Source organism: Homalodisca vitripennis, chromosome 2 (assembly GCF_021130785.1).
Source record: "Homalodisca vitripennis isolate AUS2020 chromosome 2, UT_GWSS_2.1, whole genome shotgun sequence".
Taxonomy (NCBI): Eukaryota; Metazoa; Arthropoda; class Insecta; order Hemiptera; family Cicadellidae; genus Homalodisca; species Homalodisca vitripennis.
In genome coordinates this window covers 138,883,825-138,897,433 of record NC_060208.1, presented here as the reverse complement: position 1 = coordinate 138,897,433, position 13,609 = coordinate 138,883,825, and the positions used below count along the sequence as shown (strand labels likewise).

At 32.7% G+C, this 13,609-nt stretch overlaps 1 protein-coding gene across 2 annotated transcripts in view; it reads left to right on the top strand.

The window, feature by feature from the left end:
• The window catches only part of LOC124354811 (DNA ligase 4), a 61,947-nt gene that overhangs the window by 39,912 nt on the left and 8,426 nt on the right, over positions 1-13,609 (top strand). For both annotated transcript variants that reach the window (XM_046805538.1, XM_046805535.1), the window contains exons 12-14: positions 2,848-2,985; positions 4,400-4,649; positions 12,311-12,573. In XM_046805538.1, the coding sequence (XP_046661494.1) occupies positions 2,848-2,985; positions 4,400-4,649; positions 12,311-12,573 (651 nt within the window). The remainder of the gene's footprint in view (positions 1-2,847; positions 2,986-4,399; positions 4,650-12,310; positions 12,574-13,609) is intronic.

Below are 13,609 nucleotides of genomic sequence, written 5' to 3'. Positions count from 1 at the left end.
TCTCCTACACCCATTCCTCTGTTTTTCGTGGACCTTCATCCACTTGTTGAGAACTGCTAGAGTTCTCTGGTTTGGTTTGGTTTTTGTTGTTTCATTCGTACTCATTGTGTTCCCATGAGTAGTGGAATTTTAAACGTCACCCAAAGGGTTGGTCCGCTCTCCTTGTGGAAAACTATGTTTAAAGTGGACACCAGGTTCCACAGTTCGCATATTTATTGATTGCCCATGCTTAGTTATACATAGGATACTCTTATTTCATCTCGGCCAGTCAGGTTTTCACTGGAATTAACATTTAATGTAATATATTTTTATCTAATATTTTATTGAAGCTTTGGTGACAATGTCAATGCATTTTATTGATGTTATAATGACTAATAAAGATTCTTGATTCATATTAGAAATCAAGCTCTCCCTTAACCACACAGCTCCCAGCATACGCTGTTCAACCTTGGCTCGGAAAGATCATATCAGTGATAGTGATGGAAGCGTGGAAGATGTAAATATTTCCCATGCTCAAAACCCTTTTGCTGATTCACAGTTTATGCAAGGATTGAAGAAGTTGAATCTCAAGATGAATTGGAGTTGATTTGGATTATTTTAAAATTGTACACTATGTTTTATTATTTGTAAAGTAATTTGTGTGCAGTGAATAAAAATATCTATATTTCCTAGGAAACAAGAAGTTTAACCCTAGAACTGGCAATGGTGTCACTCTGTACTGGCGGCTCTATTTTAACAGCCTCGCAGATGTTTCTTATAATGTATCACATTTCATAACTGTTAGTCCAAATATAAACTATTATATGTCAATGTATTCACAACTATATGGAGAGCATTATAAATAACAATATCTTATTGTTTCCATGGAAACATATTTTTGTTTTTTTTTACAAAATGTAAGAAAAATGTTTTTTGGAGATTATTTTTGTAAATATTCCATTGTGTAACTGCTTAGCAATAAGCTTTACATCAAAACTGTAAATGTATAACTTATTCAAAATTTTGTCCTGATTCCAAAAATATATAATTATTGTAACTTTTACCTCAAAAAGTTTGTGTTACAGGGCTTTGTATGAAAAAGCACGCATATTTACTTATTTAAAAAAATGTAGATTTCTAAATAAATATTATTGTTCGTCGGTAAACATAATCTCATGACTGCATTTATACTTATATAAGTATGACAGATAAAACAAAAATAAAATAAAATAATACATTTTAATCTTACCTTACTTACATATGTACAATATATACAAAGTTTCATTTTTCACTCAGCGTCGCTAGATCCCGCCCTGCGAGCTCTCTAAGATCATTTGATCGGTCTCTAAAGTTTTCACCCATACTGAACAACTAAAACTATAACCTAAGAAAGCTAAAAAAGCAATAATAACACGACCAAATACTATTGGATTCGTAACCTCGAACACAAAACCCGGCACTTGCTTACAGTTTCACAACAATGTAGTTGACCCGTACTACGTTCACGTCAGCTGTCCATAGACAATGATGTTTTAAGGTAAACAAAGAAGACAATAATCGAAGTAAGAACAGTAAATCGGTACTATAGTTAATGCTCTTCCAGAATATATCAAATAAAAATAATTTATATGACCTTAATTGCCTAAAATTTCAATAACTGTACATGTCTACTTTGGCGACGAATATTCGTCCTTGCCAAATCGGATGGACCTTTGGCAATGAAAATTTGTTTCATACCAGTTGGAGGGTTAAGTAAATGTCCAGCAAAATAATAAAAGATACATATATTTTTCTTTATTTTAGTTTTTAACTGATTATTTTACATGTATGAATAAACATTTGCATGTATGTATAATAGATTGTCATGTTTTATGTAAAATATGTTAAAATCATTTAGATAGTAAGCAAAATATAATAATAAATGTTTGTTTTAAAAAATGTTTATAAAAATATTTACAATAAAAAAAAAATAATATTTTTATTACAAATACAGTATTTAGTAAATTAAATGAAGATTTTACTGTAAAGGTAGTGGTAAAAAAGTTATTGCTCTACCTTCATTCTCAAATATACATAATTATTCCACCAGACAGTAGTACTCTTATTTATCCTTTACACAAAACCTGAGCCTTTGAGAATATGCCTGAGTATGGAGGAACTAGTTTGTGTAAAACTTTGCTCAATGATGTAAAATAAGAGAATTATTTGAAGAGTTTTAAAAATAAAGTGAAGGGCTATTTGCTGTAAAAGTGTTTCTACAGTGTAATTGAATTCTTGACTGAAAAGCAATAAATTTTTAATAATTATTTAAATTGTGTGTCTTTGTTCATGTTGTTTTGTGGATTTTTTTCTGTTTGATATCTATGTTTATATTTAATGCTTAGTGTTTAATATTTTATGTAATACAAGTTATATTTTATTTATATTAATGCTTAATGTTTAATGATTTATGTTTAAATTTTATCCTTTATGTCTTATCTATACAATTTATATAAATTTATTTACATTTTAATTTACGTTAGGTATTTTTAACAAATTGACATGTCATCTACTATAAAGTAATTAATTACATACTGTACATGGTGGTGTTATGTGATAACATACAAAAATAAATAAATAAAAAATACAAAATCTTTTATTGATTCAGCTTTATAAAGCTTCAACCAAAGTCTTACAGTTTTAGGCAATTTAATTGTTGCTACCGGTCCTACAGAGTCCTCAATAAATACTTCCTCAATGGGTTAAACTATTTTAACAATTTTACAGCTTCAATAAAATGTCCCTTACAGAAGCTGCTTAAAAGATTTAAGTGTATTACTTTTGATCATTGACTTCAGCAGGCTTGTATCTATTATTTTATTTTTATAGGTGAAAGCATCCGAGGTTGTTCAAAGTGACTTCTACCAAACTGGTTACACTCTACGCTTCCCTCGTATAGAGAAAGTCAGATATGACAAGCCTTGGAAAGACTGCCTTACTACAGATGAATTCACCAAATTGAGACTGGTATTTTTAAACGGTTTTAACAGTAGATTCTCACAATCATTATTATTTCAGGAATTCTTTTCTCACTGTAGATTTGTTGTTTCCCAGAGATAAATGAATGTAGTAAACTGGTACAGTAATCATGTTTTATAAGTTGTTCAACATCTGTTCACTAAAGTGATAAATATGTCACTCCCAATAATCAGAGGTGGATCAATCATGTTTTGAGTAAACTCCACAGTTTACAATTTTACAGAAAACATTCACAAAATTTTGTACTATAAGTTTAAAGAAATAATGTTTAAGTTTAGTAATTTGAAAAAATGTGTCACTTTGTTTTTATAAAGTTGTTACTTTAAATGTAGTTTATCTCATGTATGTCACCCGGATTGAATATATATGCTAACAACTGTGGGCTGCGAATTTAGATTACGTAAAAATGCTGACTACTAAGAGAAAGCTATGATGACTTGTGTGTCGGTACTTCACACTCTCACAGCTTTTGATGAGGGTTATTACTGATTAATAGATTCCTGCTTACAATAATGCCTAGTTTAATTTAAGTTAACTTTCTGTCACATATTTGAACATGTTCCTTACCTTCATTTTTATATAATATAAACTCTAGATAGATAAATCTATTTTTCATGCAGTACATTTTTTAATATAAAGTAAAACATTGTTATTAAGTTACTCAGTTTAAATACAATTTTCAATACTTATCCTTTTGTGAATAATTTTTATAATTGTATCAACAATTTAAGCTATCTTTGAGCTATATTTGTGAGTGCATAACCGATACTTTATTCAAGGGCCACATTGCATGTATATATATTGCAAATTTAGATTAGTTTTGTTATCACAAGTGTTTAAATAATTCGCTGCAACAAAACCACTAATTATATATAATTGTGTATATATATTATGTTTTTATTGTCTGATTTTAAAATACGTAAAGTCAATTTGTATATTTGGATTTGCTAGAACATTTCAAATATATGTAAATTAAGGTTAAAAGTCATATGTTAAACTGAACTTAACACGGGATAAATTATGCGATTTATGGCAGGTTCAAAAAAGAGGTTTATAAGCCATTTTAGTTCAATAATAATTTTAATTTAACATTGATGGGTGATGATTTTTTTATTATTGTCTTCTTGCTTACTTTAGATGATTAGGAGTTATCTGTAATAACTGAGAAAACAGCCAAGGAAGTGCTTAATTTTTGTTAAGTTGGTTTAGAGTATAAAAATGAACTGTACTAACTTACTTATATTCAGCATTAAATTTTGAAAGAAACTATTGACTAAGAACCTGAGAATGAGATCCAATGAAAATATATAGAATAACCAGCATTAGTAGAGCAAAAAACTCACACGAATAGAGATTTTACAAAAGTAAGTTCAAGATAAACACAGGCAGATTATGTTTGCAGGCAGCTAGTGGGAGCTTGGTGGGATCATACATCACAGCGCAGCCACCTCGTGCCAAGAAACGTCGTGCAGCACAGCCTCAGCCTAGTGTATCAGCACAGTTCCGTGCCACCCACCTGGACCATGTCAAAGCTCATTCGCAACTGTTCACTGGGAAGGAAATCTGTATACTCACCGGGCTACATGAGGTATCCAAGCAAGACCTAGAGCGCCAGGTGAAGGAGAACGGAGGCAAAATTGTACTCAACCCAGGTTTGTGTTCTGGCCCATTAGGTGATCCACTCTTTCTGTAAAATAGAGTAAATACTAGAGTGGGAGATAACGTACAAAAGAACAAGAGGTGAATCAAAAGGAAGATAGTGAATATCATGTAGGAGTGTTTTAAAAAGAGAAGGAAAATGTGATAAAATACAGTAGAAGAAAAATAGTAGGAAGACAAAATTCAAGGAGAAAACAGTACAGTATGTCGAATAAAGATGTGTTAGTGATTGAAGTTTCAAATCCAATACAACACAACAATCTGATAAATATCATTTAAACTTGAATCATCAGTAAAAAATTGTTATATTCAAGTGCATGTTTCATCCATTACTTATTTTGTTGAACTCAATCACCACTTGGAAAACCCATTGAAGGAATGTTAATCTCTTGTTTAATTTTCGAACTTTGTGTATTAATTTGCTGAAACAACAGAATTATGCTTATCAAGTAATATTTTAATTAAGAGGCAATTTTAAAACTGAGTTACTGGCATTGAAAGTAAAATAGAAATGGTTAAAACTTTGTTTTATTGAACAATTTCAAATTTACGTTATAGCGAGTCACGTGTTTTTTTTTTTTTTTTTAATTGGTCAGCCTATTTAGAATCTCATAGAAACTTTTAAAATTTAATACCTCCTTAAACCATTGGCATACCTTTTTTTCTATTATTTTACAAAAAAAAAACTCACAATTCTCCAATAATTTGTGTATTTTACCACGAGGCCTTTCGACATCGAAGATGCAATCATCAGGTGTGAATCAACAATTTAAAAACAAATATCAGCTGAGTAAAACTTAATAACAAAATTTATATAGTTAAAAGTAAAATAAATTAAATAAAGTTTTGGTCAAAAAAGAATTTAGTTATATTTTAAAGGAATGGTGAATTTTGAATCGGTCCAAAATCATTAACATTTTATCTTTATGTTTTGTTATGTATAATGTTTCATATGCGTCGAGTCCTTCTTGTTTATGGACTTGTTTTAATAATGTAAAGTTTTTAAAGGTGTGGTTTGTTTCAAATGCATGTTTGGCATTAGCTGATTTTTCAGTTTGTCCATACAGTCGACTCCCGATTATCCGCGGGCGGGTTATCCGCTTTGCGCATTATCCGCGATCCGCGAACGATAGCCTATGTACTGTACTTACTGTATGCATATTAGTGATAAATGAATTAATAACTAAGTAATAAGTAATATGGTGGAATATTAACTACATAATGTACTGTATAGACAGTTATTTGAAGACGTAAGTTGTGTTGGCGACGCGTGATGTGTAGCAGTTAGAGTGGCGGTGTGACTCGTCTGGCAGGCGGGCAGGCACCCAGCTCAGTCTGCTCCCCTCCACTTATTTGCCTCCCGTCTCACTTCCCAAGCATTTCCACCACTGCCACCTCCACTCCCTTGTGTCACTGTGCACTGTTGTCGCGCATCAGCCATTACTGTCACTCATCTGCCATGACTCATCAGTCTGTCACTGCCTATTGTCTACACTACACTGTTTACTTTACATTTGTTGCGTTATTCTAAACATCTGTATTTTTGTTGATTAGTTAGTGTATTGACTGTTCAACCTTTTCTTAGTGACTGGCCTTCCGTGTGTCAACTGTTCTGCTGTTTCTTTTTGAAGTGTCTCTCGTGTGTTATTGACTATTCTGCCATTTCTTATTGACTGTCTTTTCTTGTGTGTTATTGACTGTTTATCTAGGTGTGCCTTTACATACTTTGTTTTATCAGTATACTGTAGGCCTATATTAATTCGCTATGTCAGAAAAACGAAAGAGAGTTGTTTTAACAATCAACCAAAAACTTGAAATAATAAAAAAACTACAAAACGGTGTTTTGAAAAAACACCTGTGTGCAGAATATGGCATTGGAGAAACGACCGTACGTGACATCTTTAAACAAAAAGATAAGTTATTGTCGTTTGCTGCTAGTGCTGAAACGTCGTCTGCAATGAAAAAGAGAAAGGCAATGAAGCTTTCTACCTATGAACACCTAGACGCTGCACTACTTGAGTGGATTGCTTAGTTAAGGAGTGAAGGTACGCCAATCTCAGGTCCGATCCTAGCAGCAAAAGCTAAACATTTTCACAAACTGCTTGGCCTCGAAGGTATGTTTAATGCTTCTTCTGGTTGGTTAACTAGGTTTAAGCAACGCCATGGCATCAGGGAAATTTCACTGCAAGGTGACAAACTCAGCAGTGACACTGAAGCTGCTGAACTATTTAAAGCAGAGTTTGAGAGAGGAGTATGTTGCTGCTGAAAATCTGACTCCAGACCAGATTTATAATGCAGACGAATCTGGTTTGTTCTGGAAATGTTTGCCGACACGTACACTTGCTTTTGAAAGAGAACGTCAAGTTTCAGGGCACAAATCTAGTAAGGAAAGATACACAATTCTTTGTTGTGGCAATGCTTCAGGGGAGCATAAATTAGATTTAGTTGTTATTGGTAAGTCCAAAAAACCACGGTCCTTTAACCCTTTGGATGCCAGCCCATTTTCCAAAAGTACTACCCAGAAACGCCAAGGGCATTTACAGCAGTTTTGCAAGCTTTCACTAAATGTATCATAACTTTTTTACTTTTTAACAGATATTGATGATTTTTTACCATTATTTTGCTTATGAAATGCCCTTGTTCTGTTGGTAAATTTTAGTTGCATAAATGTAATTTAAACTTATAAAAAAGTTAAAAATTAAGAAAAAAAAATTAAAATTTCCAAAAAACATTTTTTTTAGCACAAATAAGTGGTTTAAAAGAAAATGTATGCTGATTTCCTGTTATATCCTAGTAAACTATATCTAACCCTTAACCTAATTACAAAATTTCAAAAGTCTACCTTATATAGAAGTCCAGTTATGATTTTTTTCACTAAATGTGACACGGGCACAGTTTTTGTAATTTGCATGGACGTTGTATGTAATGTTACACTATATTCACAAATCAATATTTGACACTATACAAATCGGTACTTTGGGATTATACCAACCACACCACTATGAAAAACACAAAAGTATAAATTTATAGATATATTATAAACAAACATTGTAGAACGAAAAAACAACTTTTTAATTACAAAATTACAAACTTACAAAGATTATCAATTGTTAATGAGGTCAGATTCGCTTAAACTTTTTTCAATGAACTTAGAACATTATAAAACGATGTATGTATTTGAGTAACAGAACTAACATTCCATCAATCAACAAGCATTTCCAGGTATTGTGATCGGTATTGCGGTCGCTGTTATCTTATCTTTCTCGAGAATCTCCATTACGGCAGGCCGCGCGGCATCACATGATTATTTAAGTTTTTTGCACGGTACATAATTGCCTTTCCATTACAATTCAATTTATATTTCTGATCAGCCCCTCTAGAATTATATTTACTGATAGATACTATCTCGAGGGATGTTTTTCTTTCGTTGACATCAGCCCGAGCTTCGGAAGCACCTTCGGCCGGAGGCACTCGCATTTTGGGTGGCGGAGTTTGATCAAGAATAATGACAAGTTTTGTGTGTTTTTTTCAATAAAGAGTTTAGTTTTTGTTTGGTAATGTTTGTTTTTGTTGAATTTTTGTGTTTGGAGAAATGTAGGGGTAAAATACGAAAGTACAACAAAGCGAACGGGGCGGCGAGACTCTGCAATCACGTTATCTACTACACCGCTCGACTTTGACCTCTGTCTGAGGATGGGGAGGGGTTTGCGATAAGACAATTCCTGTTTTACACTGACGAAATATTGTTCTACGCTAATCTAGTAATCAGTAGAAGCTAAATGTCAACTGTCTGAGGATGGGGAGGGGTTTGCGATAAGACAATTCCTGTTTTATATCGACGAAATATTGTTCTACGCTAATCTATTAATCAGTTGAAGCTAAATGTCAAATAACGATTCATGTCTAGGTGTGGTCTGTATAATCCCAAAGTACCAATGAATCTAATAAAAGGGGCATAGTAAAAATGCCCTAACAACAAAAGTAATGAGAGAATTACAAACGTAAACAACGCATAGCAACACGAACGTAACCTCAATCTCGACCAAACAATTCAACAGCTGCGAAGCTCAAATACGACCAAACAAACAGTCCATAAACGAATTAACTACTTTGTGGTTGCAAAGCAACTAATCGACTATCGATTAGTCAAAGTTTCGCGGCAATAAGATGAACTATAAGAAAATTACAGGTGAAAAACGTGACGTACCTATATTACGGCCGTTGGCGATTTTCAGTTGAGTAGCCGACGGCCGTAATACCGGTACGTTGGCATCCAAAGGGTTAAAGGTTCTAGAGCTGTAAACCTCCCTGTTCAGTACTTTTCTCAAAAAAAAAAGGATGGATGGACCAAAGAATCTTCAAAGAATGGTTTGAAAAACACTTTGTCCCACAAGTTGAAAACCATCTTATGTCCAAAAAGTTGCCCCTGAAAGCAGTTTTATTAGTAGATAACGCCCCTTCACATCCCGCTGAAAATGTGATCCAACCAATGGATCAAGGAGTTATTGCAGCCACAAAAAAGAATTATAGGTCCCATTTACTAGAAAGAAGAATAAATGAAGGTTATGACCTGAAATCGTTCTGGAAAGATTTTTCTATTCTTGACAGCATTTACGACATTGCAGCAGCTTAGAAGTCAGTAAAATCGTCAACCTTGCAAAAATCATGGAAGAAACTAATGGCGAGTGAAGAAAACAGCAATATTAGTGTAGAAGAAGAAGCCCTTCAAGATCAATCTGATGTAGATTGTGCATTAGCTTTAGCACAATTGGCAAGAACCGTCAAAGGGGGTGAGCAAGTTAATGACGAAAACATCAATGAATGGATGAACTGTGATGCTGACGATCCCGGGTACGAACTCCTGAGTGATGAAGACATCATTAACAAAGCTCAGGGAGTCGAGGAAGAAATTTACAATAATGAAGAAGAAGAGATGCCTCCTCAATCGCGTGTTTCACATGAATCAGCTCTACAACACGTTGAACGACTTATTGAATATTTAGAGGGCGAAGACTTCGGGACAGTTGCAGACGATCTTACATTACGTAAACTTAGATCACAAATTAGGATTAAGTGCCATAACAAAACAAAACAGAAGAAACTTACTGATTTTTTTAAAGCAAATTAATTTGCAGTTAATGTAATATAAAATAGTTTTATTATTTAGAGTAGGGTATTTACAGAACAGTACTGTATTTTCATTCCCGTCTATGTATATTTTTAGTTAGCTATGATGTACAGTACAGTACTACTAACTTTTAAATTGTTTGTACTCGATACTGTATTAACTGTAGGCTTACGTAACGGTATACAATACCGGTACGTAATGTTAACTTTGAACTTATTCCAGCCTTTTAAATGTAATAAAAACTTAGTTATAAGTCATTAAATGTCCTACTTTGCTTATTTCGAGTTTTTCTTTGCCTTTCTTTACGTTTTGCAGATTATCCGCGAATCATGTTATCCGCGGCCGCCAAGCCACCCTATTCCGCGGATAATCGGGAGTTGACTGTATTTATAATATCTTTCGTGTTCTTTAAATCTTTGTTTAATGGTTCTTTTTGTCTGGCCAATATAAATTTTATCACAACCTTCACAGTTAATTTTGCAAATGCCACTTTTATTTTCATCTAAAATTTTATCTTTTGGATTTCCAATTAAGTTATTTATCTTATATGGTGTGCAAAATTTTATGTTCATGTCAATATGTTTTCTAAATACTTTTTTAATTTCTTTATAAAATGGACCATAACTCATGGATTGCCAGTTCCGTTTTTCTTTTTGTTCACTTTTTAAAGTTGTTTTTGATGTTTTTGATAAATTCTTCTTTTGTTTTTTTTAATGAACTGTCAATTAATTTAGTTGAGTATCCATTGAAAGCTGCTACTCTTTTTATGTTTCTTATTTCCTTCATGTATTCATCGTGTTTTAAAGATGTTGTAAGTAATCTATTAATCATTGTGTGAAAAGCAGCTCTTTTTTGGGAGGGTGGATGGTTCAAATCATGTGGTATGTATCTGTTGTTGCAAGTGGGTTTTCTGTAAATGTCATATTCTATGTCGCCATTATTCTTTTTAACTAATATAATTCAAAATTCACCATTCCTTTAAAATATAACTAAATTCTTTTTTGACCAAAACTTTTATAAATATACTAATATTTAATTTATTTTACTTTTAACCATATAAATTTTGTTATTAAGTTTTACTCAGCTGATATTTGTTTTTGGTTGATCCACACCTGATGATGGCATCTTCGATGTTGAAAGGCCTCGTGGTAAAATACACAAATTATTGGAGAATTGTGAGTTTTCTTTTGTAAAATAATAGAAAATTTATATTCCAATAAGAAGAGCTCCTCCTCCTTCATTGCATTGGCATACCTATTTATTAAGTTAAATTTATTGGTAATTTAATTAAAGTGCAGATTTTAATGGGTTTTTTTTTGTTTTATTTCCATTTTCAGTTCTCTTTTGTATATGATGTTTATATTTCTCTCAATCATTGAAAATCAGACTAAACATTCATGTAACTAAAAATAAAATTTGTTCTATATTTTATTTTTATATGTATATATATATATATATATATATATATATATATATATATATATATATATATAAATAAAATATAGAAAAAATTTTATTTTTAGTTACATGAATGTTTAGTCTGATTTTCAATGATTGAGAGAAATATAAACATCATATACAAAAGAGAACTGAAAATGGAAATAAAACAAAAAAAACCATTAAAACCATTAAAATAGTATATATATATATATATATAAAATAGACCTTTTTATGATATGCAGTGCTTTTTATTTTACTTCATAAAACATAAAATATACCTGAAATATAACATATTATATATAAAAATGTTCACTATAATATGTACTAGATGGTAGTGATCAAGAAAAACTTACCAAAATATTTTAAAATTTAAAGACCTTGAACAAACAAAATTTGTTTTTGAGGATATTTTTCACAATTTCCATGGAAACACATTTGAAATTCATTATATAAAAAATATTCACAGATCTGAACTGAACAATCATGTATAACACTTGTAGTTTATATTTATATGAAAATTGCTTTAAATATGTTTTTCACCAGTGTAAAAAATCTGAGTCAAATAATATACAGTAATGTAATTTTCTGTTAAAAATAGTAATTTAGCAATTTAAAAAAATGATCCTGCAAGTCTCACAACTTGCCTCTGAACCATGGGCAGCGGTATAGTGAATTATTAGAAACTTGAAAGTAAAAATCATTTTATTTTGTAATAAATGCCTTTGTATATCTTATCATTCCCATCATATTGGATTTAGTAATTAATTAATTGATTTGTTATTAAAGATTCAATATGTATTTTTAATTCTGTAGATTCATTTATATCCAGTCCTTACTTTAATTAAGTAAGCATATTATGTTGGTACTAGGTTTGGGTTTGGTAATTTAACAATGTCACTATCCTCTATAGTTTGTAAAAATTCGCAGATAAAAACAATACGCAAAACCTCTCTGAAATAAATCTCTACTAAACCAGAGTGAAAAATTGAAACTACTGAAACATAGAGTACTTGTTAACCACTAGCATAATTTAAAATAATACCTCTTTTTAAGTAACAAGATAAGTGAATTGTCTCCCATGTGCAGGTAAGACAACGTACTGTGTGATAGTGGGCAAGGAGAACATACGGGTCACTAACGTGTGCAAGGCCGGTACTTACAATGTGGTGCGTGCCCAGTGGCTACTTCACAGCCTGGATGCCGGACAGCTACTGGAGTGGACGCCAGCAGATGTGGTCAGTGCTACACCGGAAACTAAAGACCAGCTTGAGCAGCATTATGACCAGTATGGCGATAGCTTCACACAGCCAGCAACTCTTCACTCCATTCAGCACGTGTTGCCGCAAGTGGTCAGTGTAGAACTATGAACGACTATACATTCAGTTACTGCTCAGTTAAATGCCAGTTATCATTAAATGACCTTGAGTTTTATCTACTATCTTGGCCATTATCTAATAAATTAAATGTTTCTAAAAATTCTATGAACTGTAAATATACTAATACACTGTAAATATATTTTGAGAGTGCCGATGGCCGAGTGGTCTAAGACGTTGGACTTTGAGCTGAGTTGCACTTTTTATCAGTATCATCGACCTTGTACTGTATGGACTCTCCCCTTATTCTGTTTGATAAGATCCTCGCACAGGCCAGTGGTCCATGAGGACGGGCAGAGTAAGGCAAAAAAGGAGATCGGCTTTTCCTTAAAAAAAAACTGCCTCTTCATAAATTTTAGGTATTTTTGGTATTTTGTAGAACAGATATTAGTTGATAATTAAGAACGTTCTTTTCATCATCTTTCTATGTATTGGTATTATTTTGGCTTGGTTTAATTTCATTGGAAAAATATCAGAAACAAAAGAGGAGTTAATTAGATGTGATAATACTGCACTTACAGGGTTTGTCCGGAAAGTAATAGGACTGATTTTCTTTCGCCGAGACTGTACTTCGGAGCGTGCGCGCACTGACTGGATTCGGTAGAGGGCGTTCCTAGCTAACGAACAAGTGGCTGGTAAGTTGTCTCTGAGCACCTGAAGAGTCAGTACAGGCATTTTCGCGTGACGTGTTTCCGTGAGTGGTGCAAGCCAAAAATGCAGCGTTCGTTAGAGCAGAGGTACGCGATTAAATTCAGTGTGAAACTCGGTAAATCTGCGACAGACCCACTTGATATAATCAAGCAAGCTTACCCAGATGTTGCTTTAGCAAAAAGTGGTGTGTTTCGGTGGCACCAGAACTTTTTGGAAGGCCGGGAAGAGGTTACTGATGAAGACCGTGTTGGAAGACCTTCGACAAACACCGACAATGTGACTCGTGTGCGCAAATTTTGAACTCAGACCGTCGCCTAAGTATACATTTAATTGCCCAGATGTTAAATTTACCGAAACTGTG